At 39.9% G+C, this 16,002-nt stretch overlaps 1 protein-coding gene across 1 annotated transcript in view; it reads left to right on the top strand.

Annotated features, from left to right (window-relative positions):
• Nucleotides 1–401: 401 nt before the first annotated feature.
• CCDC175 (coiled-coil domain containing 175) overlaps nt 402–16,002 on the top strand; it is a gene marked incomplete at its 5' end in the record, with an annotated part of 73,903 nt that continues 58,302 nt past the window's right edge. The window contains 6 exons of the mRNA XM_079699744.1: nt 402–561; nt 2,349–2,434; nt 4,695–4,806; nt 8,414–8,549; nt 11,251–11,479; nt 15,590–15,712. Of these exons, the coding sequence (XP_079555870.1) occupies nt 402–561; nt 2,349–2,434; nt 4,695–4,806; nt 8,414–8,549; nt 11,251–11,479; nt 15,590–15,712 (846 nt within the window). The remainder of the gene's footprint in view (nt 562–2,348; nt 2,435–4,694; nt 4,807–8,413; nt 8,550–11,250; nt 11,480–15,589; nt 15,713–16,002) is intronic.

Raw genomic sequence — 16,002 nt, 5'->3', positions numbered from 1 at the left:
CATCCCTGCCTCAGTTTCCTTGTCTGTAAAAGTGGAGATAATGAAAGAACTTCCCTCACTAAGCCATTGTGGACATTAAGGGAGCTGTACATACAGCTGTAGTACCTAGCACAGAAATGCGTTCAAAAGTGATCATTATTATGATCCCCACGGTCCACGAGAAGTGTACAAGGGTTCAGGCACAAGTCCTGAACTAAAGAAATGGAAATGGAAGGAGGAAAGGACGGCTAAAGAGGGACTCATCCTTAAAGGATCGCTTAAATATTGTGTATAAAGTTAGAGAAACTGGCGAGGCACCCACCCCAGGTGGCGCGCTGGCGCTCTGCCTCGGCGTCCGCGTTGCTCGTGGCAACCGGCATTCCATACCTCTGCCCTGGTAGGCGCTGCGCAGGGGCAGCAAGATGGCTGTGAGCTCCTGGTCCCCAGAGCTGGGGTTCGGCAGAGAGAAGGCGCTGCAGGCGGCCGTTGTCTCCACTGGCCCCTCCCTGGAATTATGCACCTTCCCCTCCACCCTGGGCTCCTCGGTCGCGGCTGCCGCCCTGGAGCAGCTCTTTGTTGTCGGTGAGAGGCCCGTGGGCTCCCGGAGGGACGTCATCTCGGAGGTGGCGCCTAGGCGGCATTAAGCGGGAACCTTCGTGGGGACCCTCCTCCCAGAACTCAGGGCATCCCTGGTGGGGCAGAACCTTCTCCAGCTCCTTGGGGGAGAGGGGGGCGAAGGAGTGGGACCCAGGGCTCAGCTCTGTGACTTGGCCCAACTCACACTAGTAGCTGGTGACAAATTGCGGACAAATCCCTGGACTCCCAGGCCACTGCTATTTGCCTGTGATTGGAGTGCCCACCTGCATTTAGATTATGTATTTAATTTTCAACTTGTCCCTTCTTGCCTTTTCTTTGCAAGTTAATTTCCTCCAACACTTTGGCATGGCAAACTGGAGGATTTAACAGGTAAATAAGAAAGGAAGAAACTCCTGTTGCATCAGGCAAGGAATTGTGCATTAGGCACAAATACTTTTTCTGCTAATAATTTCTTGATGCTCAGAAAGTTTGTCATAGGAAAAAAATTAATTATGCTTTCTTGCCCTGAGTGTGAGTTATAAAGTATGTAGCTCTCCAGCCCATTTGCAAGTGGGAGTACACTTGTGCTTATTCATTCCATAGAAAAAAGGAAAAGGGACAGCAGGCAATACCTGTCCCTCCCTAACACACACTTGCTTGGAAACTCAGTAACTGATTTTTCACTTGGTTTGAGAGCTTAGTTCATTAAGAGAATCCAAGTTTTCAGGAACTGAGGGCAGAAATTGCTGTTTACTCTTTTGAGAGTTGAGGATGGCCACTCAGGGCATGGACTCTGGAGTCACACCACTTGTGTCTGAATCCAGACTCTATAAGTGATGGGCTCTGTGACCTTGCACACATGACATGACCTCAAAAGTCTTAGATTTCTCACCTCTGAGATGGGAATCATCATGAAGTTATAAGAATCAACTTATATTATACATACATGTGAAACATTAAACACATCAAACTCATCCCACACATGTGGATACAGACCTGGAATCAAACTCATCCCACACATGTGGATACAGGCCTGGAATCCATTTAGACAGAATCTGTATAATGGAATGGTGACAGAGCCAAGGTGAGTAGAGCTTCCTCTGTTCTCTCTCCTCTTCCTTTTATATTTTCTTTTTCCTTCCTTCTTCCCATTCTGCATGTATCTTGTCTTCCTTTGCCAACATTTTCCAAGCCACTTTTCCCATGTGATTTCAACTTACAGTGTGTGAGAGAAAAGGCGCTATCTTTCATATGTCAATGAACGAAAGGGTTAAAAACTCTATTTACCTCACACCTACCAGTTTTACAAATATTTACTCTCATCCCATGATTAAAATATTGGCATGGAAGTGAAAATGACATAATGGATTTTTAAAGAATTAAATAAATGTTGTTTTGTAAAATATTATGTTTAGGATATACGAATACAAATTTATATATATATGAAGACATTCTTAAACCTACACTATGGGCGTGTTATATTTATCCCTTTTATAATTATATATGGAATTTTTTTGTCTTACCCTATACAGATTCCTTCTTTCTACCATGAGTGATACAAAAATAGAATCTTAAGAGGAGTCTGTCCTCAAGAAACATAAAGTATATACCTAAATTAGTACACTGTAAAATAAGAAATAACAAGTACAAAAGAGATTCATATGATGTACTATAGAAATTCAAAGATAGAAGATGTAATTTTCAGCTGAGTAAGCATTTGAGTTGGATTTTAAAGGGTTAAACAGAATTTGGATAGATAAATAAGAGATCTTAATTTTCTAATTTTTTTTTAGAACAATCACTGCAAAGTGACTACTTTAAATGCAATGAAGAAGCTAAGACCTTTCTTAAGGACGTTGCTATCGCTGTTAAGAAATTGGTATTGTATTATCTACAAGAGCTACTTTTTCAATCTTTCACTTACTTCTTCATCAAACTTTAATTTAGCACCAGCTCTGTTCAACATACTTCAGTAGATTAATAGGGAAAATATTTGCCCTGAATGAAAATTTCTCTCAGTTTCCTAAGCATTTGCACCAGTATGGATCAGTAGTGGATTGCTGCCCAATTTCCCATGCAGAGCACTGAATTAAGGACCTGTGCTATGGATGAGGGCAAGACAGCTCAAGAGAAGAGACCCTGCTGATAATAGAGCTCAGTTAAGGAGTGGGCCACATGGGCAAATGCTTGTGACATCAATATGTGAGCATTGCTTAAAACCAGCAAACAACCTCTGGGATAAACTGCATGCAAAATGCCAATTTTCTCAGGTCTCTATAAGCAATTCCTCACAAAACTGGTGAAAGATTATTTGGCACCTACTCCACTGACACAGACAGTGCTTTTCAGTGAAAAGAAACAGGTTCTCTTTCAGTTATACTAACTTGGCTCCATCAAAGAAATATTTAAAGAATTTCCTTTTGAAGTGTCACAAACGTGTCTCTGTTTGGCCCTGGTCCTGAGTGATGTTTCAGAATGGCAGTGTCTCCTCATTTGTTTTAAAAATATTGAATAAGAATCTACTACCTATCAAATATCTAAAAATGTAGAAATATGGCTATAAAGTTAATGAGCTTGAGTCTACAGACTGCTGAGAAAAGTTAATCTTATTACTTTGTAATTATATTTTTATGTAATTATATATAGTTCCGTAGGTATACTACAGAATTATAGTTTATAATCCCAGTTAAGTACATATATGTAAACACTGAGAGTTTGTGTGTGTTGTACTGCACTGTGGTCCTGTGGAAACCCTTTCCTCTGTTTCGTTCTTTTAGTTATGTCTTTCTCCAGGATTTGAAGTGTTCAAAATAATTATTGTGGCTTATTAAAGTATCTAGTATGTCTCCATTTAATATCTGAGCTGTGAAATCTCTTAAATAGTGATAAATCCTCCCTTTTTTTTTTTTTTTTTTGTGGTACGCGGGCCTCTCACTGTTGTGGCCTCTCCCGTTGCGGAGCACAGGCTCCGGACGCGCAGGCTCAGCGGCCATGGCTTACGGGCCCAGCCGCTCCGCGGCATGTGGGATCTTCCCAGACCAGGGCACGAACTCGTGTCCCCTGCATCGGCAGGCGGACTCTCAACCACTGCGCCACCAGGGAAGCCCCCTCCCATTTTTTAAAGTAACACATTTTCACTATTATAGAAGCATTGCAGTTATATTCTGGAAAATTTAGAAAAAAAATAGACAAGCAAAACGAAGAATGTAAAAACCAACATGATCCCACCCTAAAACAATCACGGTTGACTCTTTGTTGAATGTCTTGACTACTTTCAGGATATAGATGATTCTTGTATTGAATTTTATTTTTTACAAAAAAGTGGTCTTACTAAATATACAATTATGCAACCTGCTTTTTTATTATTCATAAAATATAATGGCAATTTCTCAGGTCATAAAGTAACTATAGCCATTATGACCATTTAGTTAAGAGGTGATTTATCTGTTCTTTCCACTAGCAGACTTTTTAATGTTTTTTCCTTTTTGAAACTAGCCCCACGTACATATATATATATATATATATATATATATATATATATATATATCTCCAAACAAATAGGCGGGGAGATATTTTTAGGTAGGTATAAGAAAACCACTGTTCTTTTTATACCTAAGCATACTTTTATAGGCATTTTCCATTTTTTAATTAAGTAGCTTCTTTTTCTTCTCTCTCTCTTTTTTTTTTTTTTTTTTTTTTTTGGCCTCTTGGCATGTGGGATCTTAGTTCCCTGACCAGGGATCAAACCCACACCCCCTGCAGTGGAAGCACAGTATCTTAACCACTGGATCACTAGGGAAGTCCCAAGAAGCTTCCTTTCTCAATGTCACCCTTTTGTTGCAGTCTTTCCTTTTATATTTATTGAAACTGCATACAAGGGACACACACACATAGCAAAAGATAATTTCTGAGTAGAAGAAAATCACCAGAAATTAAAAGATAAATTAACAATGACACATTAAAAACTCATTGAAGAACAGTTATTTTTCCCACTTGCTATTCCAAATAAAAATAATGGCAAAAGGTACTTACTGAAAAGCAAATTTTGATCTCTGAAAACATTTACAGGGCCTTGTTTAGGAAATCAATCTTATTATTTTAATGTCTTATCTTTTTAACTATGTAATTTACATTTTCAGGAAGAAATGAGAAAATCCACAATTGATCTTCTGGAAATTGAAAGCATGGAACTCAGCAGACTATATTTTCTACTGGAAACTCTTCCCACTAGTGTTAGCAGAGAATTGGAAGGTACTGTGAGGTTATCAACTGTAGAAATTTAGTTTATCTTATAAGAAAATAGAGCCTAGTACTTGTAACAAGATGAGTCTAATAGTTATTTCATATCAAAAATAGCCAGAAAGAATATACAACACAAATATAGTGAGATCCATAATAAGTTTCCCTTACTTTTTAAGTGGAAATAATATATATGACTTGAATTTATATAATTATTATAAATAGACTAAAGACAATATTTGTCCTTTTGTGACTGGTTTATTTCACCTGGCATGTCTTTGGGGTTAATCCAGGTTGTAGCATGTGCCAGAATTTCCTTTCCTTTTAAGGCTGAACAATATTCCATTGTATGTACATACCATGTTTTGTTTATCCACTCATCCATCAATGGACCCTTGCATTGTTTCCACCTTTTGGCTGTTGTAAATATTTCTGTTACAAAATAATTATAATAACAATGAAACAATAAATAATAATGCTATTACAAACATGGGTGTAGAAATATCTATTCAAGGCTCTGCTTCCAGTTCTTTTGGGTATAAATGCAGAAGGGAATTGCTGGATTGTATGGTAATATAGTAATTTTACATTTAATTTTTTGAGAAGCTCCCATACTGTTTTCCACAGTGGCTGCACCATTTTACCGTCCCTTGCACAATGCACAAGCATTCCAATTTCTCTACATTCTTGCCAGCACTTGCTTTTTTCTGTTTTTGTTTTGTTTTAAATAACAGCCATCCTAATGGATAAGAATTGGTATCTCATTGTGGTTTGCACTTCCCTAATAATTAGTGATGTTGAGCATTTTTCATGTGCTTATTGGCCATTGGTATATCTTCTTTAGAGGAATGTCTGTTCAGACCTTTTGCCCATCTTTTAATCAGGTTGTTTGTTTCATTGTGGGAATTCTTTATATATTCTGGATGTTAACCCCTTATCAGATATATGATTTGCAAGTAGTTTTTCCCATTCCATGGGTTACCTTATCACTCTTGTTAATAATGACTTTTGACATAGTCCAGTTTATCTGTATTTTCATTTGTTGTCTGTGCTTTTTGCGTCATATCCAAGAAATCATGGCTAAATCCAACATTATGAAGATTTCCCCTATGTTTTCTTCTAAGAGTTATATAGTTTTAGCTCTGACATTTAGGTTTTTGATCCATTTTGAGTTAAATTTTGTATTTGGTGTAAGGTCAGGCTCCAACTTTATTTTTCCAGCTGCCAGGAGTGTTGGCTGAGGCTCACAGCTCAGTTCCTCTACAGGAATTGCCTTAGGCAAAAGAGAAAAGCTTCACTTCAGGTTAGACTCCCTCCCCAAGTGCTGCCCACATTCAGTGATTGGTCACCAGGAGAGTACAAAGGTCTGCCTCCCTCGCTCCATGTGGAATAATTCTGAAGTGTCATCACAACTCCAAAGCTCATCATCGTTTAAACGCTCCACCCTTGACCAACCCTTATGTCCTCAGAGGAGATGTTCCTCAGAGCTTTACACACAAATTTTAAGATTTGTTTCCCAGGGAGCCCAACCTAAAACAGTTGTCTAAATTAAAAAAAAAAAAAAAGATTTTTAAAGTAGATGTTCCCTTGCAGCTCCAAGTCTACGTTCATTGCTCTGTCATAAGGGAGCTGGGGCGCTGTAAATTTCCCCTTTTGCCAGCTGGCGTAATGTTAAGCTTTGTCAGTACAGAGCACTGAAGGGTTACTGGAGGAAAAAGGAGTTGTCTTCCTGTTCCAGTGTGCTCAGCTTGGCTGACTCTTGCAGTGCAGGTAGCTTCTGCCAGCGGCGTGCAACAGTCCTTGGTGCCCAGAAGCTCCCTCCAGTATCCCCTGAGTGGCTTCATGGTAGATTGCTACCAGTGAGGCACCTCCCTGTGAACAGGTACCCTGGCATCATTTAGGTGGTTTTGCAGTGAGTTCTGAAGTACAGCAATTCCCTGTGGACCAGTCCCCCCCAGGGCCCCCAGAAGCCATATTTCTAGTAAGTTCTGCCAGCGGAACATTTCACGAACTTCTTTGCCATCCAATGAATCACAGACCTCTTCAATGAGGTCTAGATCTCGGGTCTGGAGGTGTTGCTTCCTACAGCCCCTGTAGGGCTGCTCTGTGTGCCTAGTATTCCTAAAGTCTTTAGAGTTCTCTTTACTTTCTTAGTATTCATTCCCTCATTACTCTAATTCTCTGCTACAGTTAATAAATCTTTATATTAAAATTTCCCTATTCAATATAAGATTTCTATCTCTCGATTAGACCCTGAGTGACATAGTTAGTTATAAAAGAATTTGCACAGTGTTAGTCTAGTTTGGCAAGGAAAATACAACAAACTCCTACATGCAGGTAAAAAATAAGACAATCTGTGCTCAAGGCAAAATTAAGAATGTTTTTGTTTTATTTTCTTTGGTTGCCTTTTTTTTTTTTTTTTTTTACTGTCTAGATTGGGTTACTTTTATAAGCAGGAAAAATATTTTAGAAGGAAAAAGAAATACCATGCTAGCTTGTAAGGTCCTTGATACACACTGAATACTTAGCCAAGTAAATTTAATTGGCCTTGTGTTTTAAAGCTTTTCAGCTTGTCCTTGGGTCAGTAGCATCAGCATCACCTGGGAGCTTGTTACAAAATGCAGAATCTCTAAGTCCACCTCTGACCTACTACGTCAAAATCTGTATTTCAACAATATCCCCAGGTGATACATATGCATATTCAAGACATAAAGTTTGAAAAGCCCTGCTACAATGAGCAATTTAACATGTAGCCTGCAAAAAAATAATCTAACTCTCTCAGGGGAGCTACCAGCCAGTTTCTAGGGAATTTGTTGCATAGAAATGGACGGCCCAGTATCCATTTCTAAACAGCAGTGTTCAAAAATTCATTCATTTTAACCATGTATCTATCAAGCACTGAGGTAATCCTTTGAAGTCTTATGTGATTACACTGATTTGTTATTTATTAATGAGTAGTTAGTTCTTTAACACACTGGGTTCCCTTGAAAGCAAAGCCAGAAGCAATGGCTTTTGCACTATTATTTTATTAGGACATACAATCCAAAGAGGAGGAGGGTGGGATGAGGAACCAAAGCAGGGAGAATGGAGAGCTAATATGGCGTGCAATATGATGTTGACTGCTGCTGACGGCAGCTAGTTGAGTATGAGAATACACCCTCGAGACACAGTGTTACCTCTTCTCAGGAACACCTAAGCAGTGGCTCCTGTCTACCATTGGTCCAATGCTTGCCACACCTCCCAAACTTTCAATTACACATGCATGGGGGGTGTGAGTGTCTAAAGAAGTCCCATGGTAGAGGTGACAAGGAAGTCCTAGACAGGTGAGAAGTGGATAGGACAGGCAGGAATCAGGTGCTATCAGACTGCACCAGCCTGAAATTGTGCAGAGCTCATAGAAAGCTGGTCACCGACCATAGCAGCAGCTGAAATAAGGGAAATAATTGATAGGTAAAATTGAGAGGTTCCAAAGGGGTGATTAAGAGGTGTCTGATCCAGGAACATAATTAGAAGAATATTTCAAAGAAAGACATAATTTGTTTATTATTTGAAAAGTCAGTATCTACAATTGTGTAGTTTCTCAAATAACTGAATAACATTTCTTCCACTTACTTTTAAGAATGTGTCAGTGATGCCCGAAGATTAAATCTTGTTGAGATAAATCAATTACACATGAAAATTACGAGAACAAATGATGAAAAAGAGTTTCTGAAGAAGAAAATACTTGATCTGAAAAAAATTAATAAAGCTCTGGGGTAGGTTTTTTCGGGTTTTTTTTTTTTTTTTTTTTTTTTTTTTAAGTATTTGAGGGAGTCAGGGGCTGGGGCTAAAGTGGGAAATCTTTCCTAAGGGATTGTCCTCTGGTCCGAACTGGTGCAGGGCAAGTTAAGAGGTGGAGATCACTTATAGAAGATGACTGGGCTGATGAGGGGTGTGTGATGGCTGCAGAGAGCTGGGAAGAGAGCAGAAACTCTTCTACCACCGCAGCCAGGAGACCTGTAAAATTTCAGAGGGAATTCAGCTTCCCAGCAGCAACTACTGCGTGTCAGTAACACAGTGCCTCGCACCCCACCTCCAAAGGTAGAAACACACAGTGGTTTTCATTTCATTTTTAGTAAAATTAAGTTTACAAACCTCAACCACCAAAGCAAGAAATTTTTCTGGGTATTGTATTGCAAATATAGTATCAAACCAGATATATTGTAGCTAGCTTAGTTCCTTAAAGACATTCAGTTATAGTCTACTGGAGGGTTGAAAATGGGATTGGTTCTAGATTTTATCTTCAATTAAATGAGAGCTGACACCTGTTAGTTTCTTTTCTTTATTCCTCAGCTGTGTTGTTAGCACTTCCCCCTCTGTGGGCCTCGTTTTCTCCATCTATAAAATGGAGATTACAAATCTTGACTTACCCAGCCCACAGAAGAAGAGATATTCTGAAAGAAAAAAACAATAAAACCCCGAAGAATAACTCAGTACTACAAGTAAATTCTCAAAAGTAATGTATAAATGTCAGACTTTCAGTTTGTTGGAGTAAGAAATACTCAAAGAGCCCTCATTATAATGAAAAAATCTTCTTGGGAAGCTAAAAGAATCAGAAGGTTGCTTGGTGCACAAGATATCAAAGCATCAGGAATTAGGTGGGGACCTCAAGGCCCAGGGACAGGTTCCCAAAGTAGGCCCTCAGAACACCTATTCTGGGAGATGCTCCATGAAAGAGAAAGTTCATGATCACGTAAGTTTGAGAAAGACTGCATATTCTAACTCCTCTTAGGGATTCACAGTGCAGATTTGTGCATGGTGCATGCTAGCCATAATCACCAGAGACCACTATCAAAACTAGACTATCAATTTCTACACTAATAACAAGGAAGATAATATCCAGGCTGGAATACTCATATCAACTGACCAGCACCATCACACCCCTATAGACCAGTGATTCTTAAACTTGAGTGTACATCAGAATCACCTGGAATGCTTGTTAAATTACTGGGACCTCCACCCCAGATTTCTGATTTAGTAGGTCTGGGGAATGGGGGTAAGAATTTGAATTTCTAACAAGTTCCTAGATGCTGCTGATGCTGCTGGTCCTGACCACACTTTGAGAATCATTGCTCTAGAGAAATCTTTATGGAAAGTCAAATTACAAATGAACATAATGTGGGTTGCCTGATGAGCTAGCATCATCAAGCTACAATCACTTATTGTATCAATTTTTCAAATAAAGATGTATATCAAGGTGTCCACACTCTCTGACAAGTGATCCTCTCCTGGACACTCCTCAAAAACTGGACACAGTCCTCAGAAACTGGGGAGGGGGATTTCCTTGGGTCCTACATTCCGTTTCTGAGAGCTTTCCCAACCCAGCACAATACACCTAGTCAGGTGTATTGATTTGACTTGTTTGATTGATTTGTATTGATTTTGACTTGTTTGATTTGACTTGTTTGACTTGAGTAGCCTTCCTTAAGGTTACTCAATCCTTAGTTTGCTTCATTCTTAGAAGGCTTCCTCTACTAAACCTACAAAGCACCCATTATCTGGCCCCATCTAGCCTGAGCTTCTCTTAATTGCCTTTCTGTGGTAGAGTTGACTTCTGGAAAACAAACTTACCAACAACCTGTTTCCATTTTCCTGAGCCTTTCACACAATCCGCCTGAACTAGAGTGTTTAGCCTTGGAGATTAGAAAAAGAAAAAAGTCATTACATTGCAGGAGCTTTGAAAAAAGGAAAATAGAGAAATGTCACCAATTGTCCTTCCTCCAAATCTTTTATTGTTAGCCCTGGGGTAGATGTTTCTCACAATCTTAAGGTGGGTGTGGCCAGCAATGGATATGTGAGGTTAATGTCTCCTCTTGAACTCAGATTTGGCTACAGCTGTGAGAAGATAAGTGGATTCAAATTAGATTTCAAGCACCCTCTGAGCATTGAAGACAGACTCAGATCCCTCCTCCCCAACTCCTTTCCATCAGAGGAGGATTAGCTTTCTTCTCCTGGGCCTTCTCTGCAGGGCAATGGCATCAGAAGGTGGCTGGAAGAGTGGTGGGATGTTTATCTTTCCTTGGCTTAAACTACATATCTCAGGATGATAAGGTAGCTATGGCAATGCTACATATCAAGCCATTTGTCTGGCCAGATTCCATTCACCTGTTCAAAACTGTTTTTGAATCATTGTATGTTTTAAACCAAAATATCCCATAGTTACTACCTGGTGTGTGAGAATGGGTGGGGTGAGGCAGGACCCCAAGACACTTTTGCAGTAATAAAGAGTTGCAAGGTTGATACTTGTGTTTCCTTCTCTCCTTCATCACAACCAACTTTAGACAATCACAAATTCAACTCTAGAATAAGTATTCGTTAAATTTCCCTCTTTATGGTGGTTCATCTCATCAAGCAGACTTTAAATTTCTTCCTGGAAAGCCATCCTTTTCATGCCAAGAGCGATTCTTTTTCTCCTAGTGAACAGCAAGAGGAACTAACGAGGCATTATGAAACTGTTGTCCTGTCACTCAACCATGCGATGAAAGAAAAAGCCTCTACCACTGTTTACATCAATGAGACTTATACCAAAATTAACTCAGAGAAGAAAGAACTAGAATTGCAAAAAAGATATATTCAAGAAGTAGAGGAGCAAATGGAAAGAGAAAAAGCAGAATATTTGGAAAAAAAACAAAAATTGAGCCAAGAAGTAAGTGGCTTGATTTTTTTTAAAAAAAATACAGGATTGTACAGAATTGAGGGCAGGAAATGAGAAATAACTTATTTGTCCTTGAAGCTAGCAAGCATTCCCGTGGTATCTTCTGCAGGAATAGAGCAGAGGCTCAAGGACACTGGAGCCCGTGGGGAAGATGTTTGATTGTGTAGCGGCATCTGAGTTCATGGGAAAGAATATGAATGATAGGAGTGGTGACACTGGGGTGGCCCCTTGCTTACATGCAGCACTGTAGGGACTAGGAATTCACTTCTGTGTCACTTGGTTGTCTCTGCAGACAGGATCAGCGAGTTCAGCTCTGCCGGAACTGATGTCGAAACCCGAACTCTGTGCGCTGTCACCACATTGAGTTGGAGACAGTGTTTTGGGTGAAGTAGAAAAGAATAGCTTTATTGCTTTGCCGAGAAAGGGGGGCCACAGCGGGTTAATGCCCTCAAAACTGTGTGTCCCCAGCCTGGGTGGGTGGGTTGTGAGGGGAAGAGTTGCTGATAAGGATCAGGGTGCGTGTGGGGCCTGCATCCCTTCAACCCAGAGATCATCTGGAGTCTGGTGGTCTAGTGATGGCTTCTGCGGTTCTCAAGGTTATCAAACTGTGACCTTCTCTCTGGAATGAAGAGTGCTTCAACAGGTAGTTAGCATCTTCCATTAGGTGCTGGGTTTTAGTGCTATAGAAGAGCTCAGAGATATTGTTATGTGTGTCCCTTGAGGAGGAACCAGGACCTGCCCCAAGGCTGCACTATTGTTTCCTCACTGCCCCTCCCTTGTCTCTGGATCCCCTCCCCTCCCTGATTAGCAACTGTTTAAACCTGCTCTTTGGAACGCAGGGAAGGTCATGGAGGCTGACTAAAGCGTATTTCCTACAAACAAGAAACAGGGGACAGAGAAAGACTTTTGTGCCCAGGAGCCCCAGAGTGTATTGCTTGGTTTCAGAACTTGTGCCTCTTACTGAATGAATCCAAGAGGAGAGGCCTGCAGAGGGTCTAGGCAGAGCCAAGGGCCCTGTCGACTGGAAAAAAAAAAAAAAAAGCGCAACCTAGAAGTTGTGAATTATGTTGTATTTGAGGACCTTACTGAGGACTGTAGCCTGGGAAAGCAGCCTCCCAGTTCTGAGGAAGTGTTCCAAAGAGGTAATGGAGGAGCCAGGATATATAGACGGTTTTGCCGGGAAAAACCAGATAGTCCAACATCAACAGATTATTGCTAATCACAAAAAGACAGGCATCTCAAGGTAATGATTTTAGTGCTTTTCTATGTATGGGAAGATGCAAGAGTCTGGGCTCATTGAAATCATTCCTTTGATACGTATCTTAACTACCTAGGGTCAGTATCCTGTTTTTCTCCATCCTGAAGCCCCTCAGGGCACACCATCAGGCTGAGGCTGCACAGTGGCTGATGGCTTGATGGTGAGCAACATTCGTTGTTTACTGAAATTGCAGGCCACATTTTTTTGTCCACAGCCCCAACAGAGAAGGGTATTTTGAGACCAGAAATTTTGTGAGCGTCAGTGGAGATAGCTACTGCATCCTGAATTCTAAATAATTCACCCTCAGAATGGCTTCTGATTGATTCCTCTTTGTTCTGCTTCCGGTTGCCCCAGGGGAAGCAGGGCTATCTCCGTGCTAGGTGCTCCTAGCAGCAGCCTTCTTTTCCTCCATGCAGTGAGGGCCTAGCCCAGGACGGAAATTGCTGTTGAGCTCCTGGTGCTGCCCTCTGCATCATGGGAACTGGCATAACTATAATGCAGGAAATTGGATCTGGGCTTGCAACCCTGCTATATTAAATATGCATAAAGATATATATATGTAGAAAGAAAGAAAGAAGAGAACATTTATTAAATTGCACTTCTTGAGTCTTAATTAAAATTTAGTAGAATACAATCTGGCAATGATCAATATTTTGATTCAAGAGAGAGAAATATCACTTCCTGGGAAGTGCAATCCCCTGGGACAGACTGCCAAGTGAGGGTGCTTGGCTTCACAAAGAAAAGAATTCAAGAGTGAGACAAAGTAAAGGGAAAGCAAGTTTATTTAGCGAGATACACATTCCTTAGGCAGAATGCCGACCTGTCTCAGAAAGCGAGAGTGGCCTCAGGGTGTGCGGGTGATTAGTTTTTACGGGCTGCGTAATTTTATATGATAACAAGTGGGAGGAATATTCTATTGCAATATTTTGGCTTAGGCCAAAGTATGAGCACAGAATTTCAATTTTCAACAAAATTTATTATCACCAAGTTTCATTTTAATGCACCTGTGCCCTAGTGCAGAGATAACTGATAATGATCACATTCATTCAGAGTAACCACTTTGGGTGAGTTAGCTGGTGACTTTGATGGAAAGCCACACAAATATATGTTTTCATAACTCTTTAATACAGAGTTAAATATACTTTCTCGGGCCTTACTATTCAGTTACCTTTTTCTTGAGAATTCATTTTGCCAGACAAATCCATGATGTGTCTGATTTTGATAAGAAGTTGACTCATTTCAATAGGATCTGACAGGTAATCACAATATGTTTAATCTTAGGAAAGCTGTTATTTATCCTGTTAGTGAAAATAATCAATAAACAATCTGTAATAAGAATAGAAAAGAGTTTTTTATTTGAGCCAAACTAGGGACTAGTTCAGAAGCCATCTTCCCAGATTACTCTGAGAAGCTGCTCCAGAGAAGCATGGTTTTCAGTATAGTTTTATATCTCGTCAGAACAAAGAACACTAAACAAGCCAGGGTTACATTTCTTCAATGTTTCGAAAAAAAAGAACAGACCAGCACGTACACAGTGAGTCAGTATGGCACCTGGGAAGGGAGTCTTATCATCAAAGTAGTACCAGCATTAGCGTCCCAGGAAGAGGGACATTTAATCTTTATTTTTAACATGGACATTCTTTACTTCTGGTTAATGTGCCCTTTTCTTAAATAATTAAAGCCAATGTACAATGTATGCATGATAGGCCACAAACAGGCTATTTTAGTTAGCATAAAATTCAAGTTAACTCCTGTATAAGCCAGAATGACTTCCTTATATCTCAATATGTGAAAATTTCTTTTATCAATCCCCATCAGGTCAGTGACCCCCTCAATGGGTCCTTTGCCCAGTGTTGCAAATGCCAATCAAACAAAACCGGGTTCGAGATCAGAAACTCGAGTCATTGATGAAGGAGTGGAGAAGGGAGAGCTTGTGCTCTAAAAGCACCATCTCCCTGAAGGGAGGGGAATAAGGGAATTTTAAGGATTAGGAGGCGGTGGTCATCAGAGCTCTAGGAAAGGGGCAGAGATTTACAGAGGCAGCCAGAACAGCTAGGGCATGCACAGTCTTCCATGCTTCCTTGCACAGGGCATGAATTGTGCCTAGCAGAGTACAAATGCCCCCTTTGGGCAGAGATCTTAACATGAATGAAGCAAAGGTAACTTTCTGACACCTCTAGGCCTCATCTGCGCAGGCAGAGCACTCCTGTGGTCAAGTCACAGTCAGTTCAGGGCATTTGACCACTGAATATCTCTTAAGACACAGCTGCAAAACATTTCTACCAAATACTGGGCGTTTTTTAAACAAGCACAGGTAAATGGAGGTAAGGATCCTTTAGCTCTCAGGGGCTGGTATGGGTGGCAAAATGGTAAGTTGTTTAGGATTGTGAGCTGCCCTATCTTCAGTGATTTTGTTTTTGGTCTGTTTTACTTCTCATGAAATAATGTGAATTTAGATTTCCAAACAATTCTTAATTCCTTCCTTTGACTCTCCTGATGTGCTTAGAGCACAGTAAATCTGGTAACAATTGCTATGATGTTTTACTAGTAAATTTTACAATGGCAGTTGCTTTTATAATTTGCTGTTAATGATCATTGTTTCATTGTTCCTCTAAATTTACTAGTTCAGCATTTTATAATTACAGTTTGGTCCTTGTGATTTATTATTTTTCCTCTGATGCTTCAAACTAAGCAAACCTGTTTTTTTTTAATTTGATAATATACTTAGATTGAATATGGTATACTTAAATATGAATTAGGTTGACAAAATTAAAAAAAAAGATTTCCTAAACTGTGTTGCCCTCTTAAGCTTTTTGATTTGTTTATTATGTTTGTCACTACAGATTGATGAATATAAAAAGCTCTGTGAACTTAAGAGAAAGGAGACTTACAAAAAGAAGGAAGAATTGGATAGATTAAGGCTGAAAATGACAAAAATGAGAGAAACCCTTACTACCAGCAGAGTGGTAAGAAAGAATAAACTATGTTTCTTCAAGCCCGACCGCAAGCACCTCAATATACACTGCCTTGAATACAACTAATAGCAGGTGGTTTAAAAAAGGAGCTGCTTTTAATTAATCTTCATGCCATTCGGGGGAGAATGTTTTTGGCATGTTAATGTTTTCTGACATTTAAAGTGTTATAGGGCAATTGTGTTTTCTTCTTTAGGAATATGATGGAAAGAAAGAAGTTTGGAATGCTTAGGTACACATTGCATTTGATGGGCCAAAATACTGTAAAAATGTTTTTAAAAAAA

Source organism: Hyperoodon ampullatus, assembly GCF_949752795.1.
Source record: "Hyperoodon ampullatus genome assembly, chromosome: 3".
Lineage (NCBI taxonomy): Eukaryota > Metazoa > Chordata > Mammalia > Artiodactyla > Ziphiidae > Hyperoodon > Hyperoodon ampullatus.
Note: the sequence above shows the minus strand (reverse complement) of the source record. Positions and strands in the feature narration are given on the sequence as shown.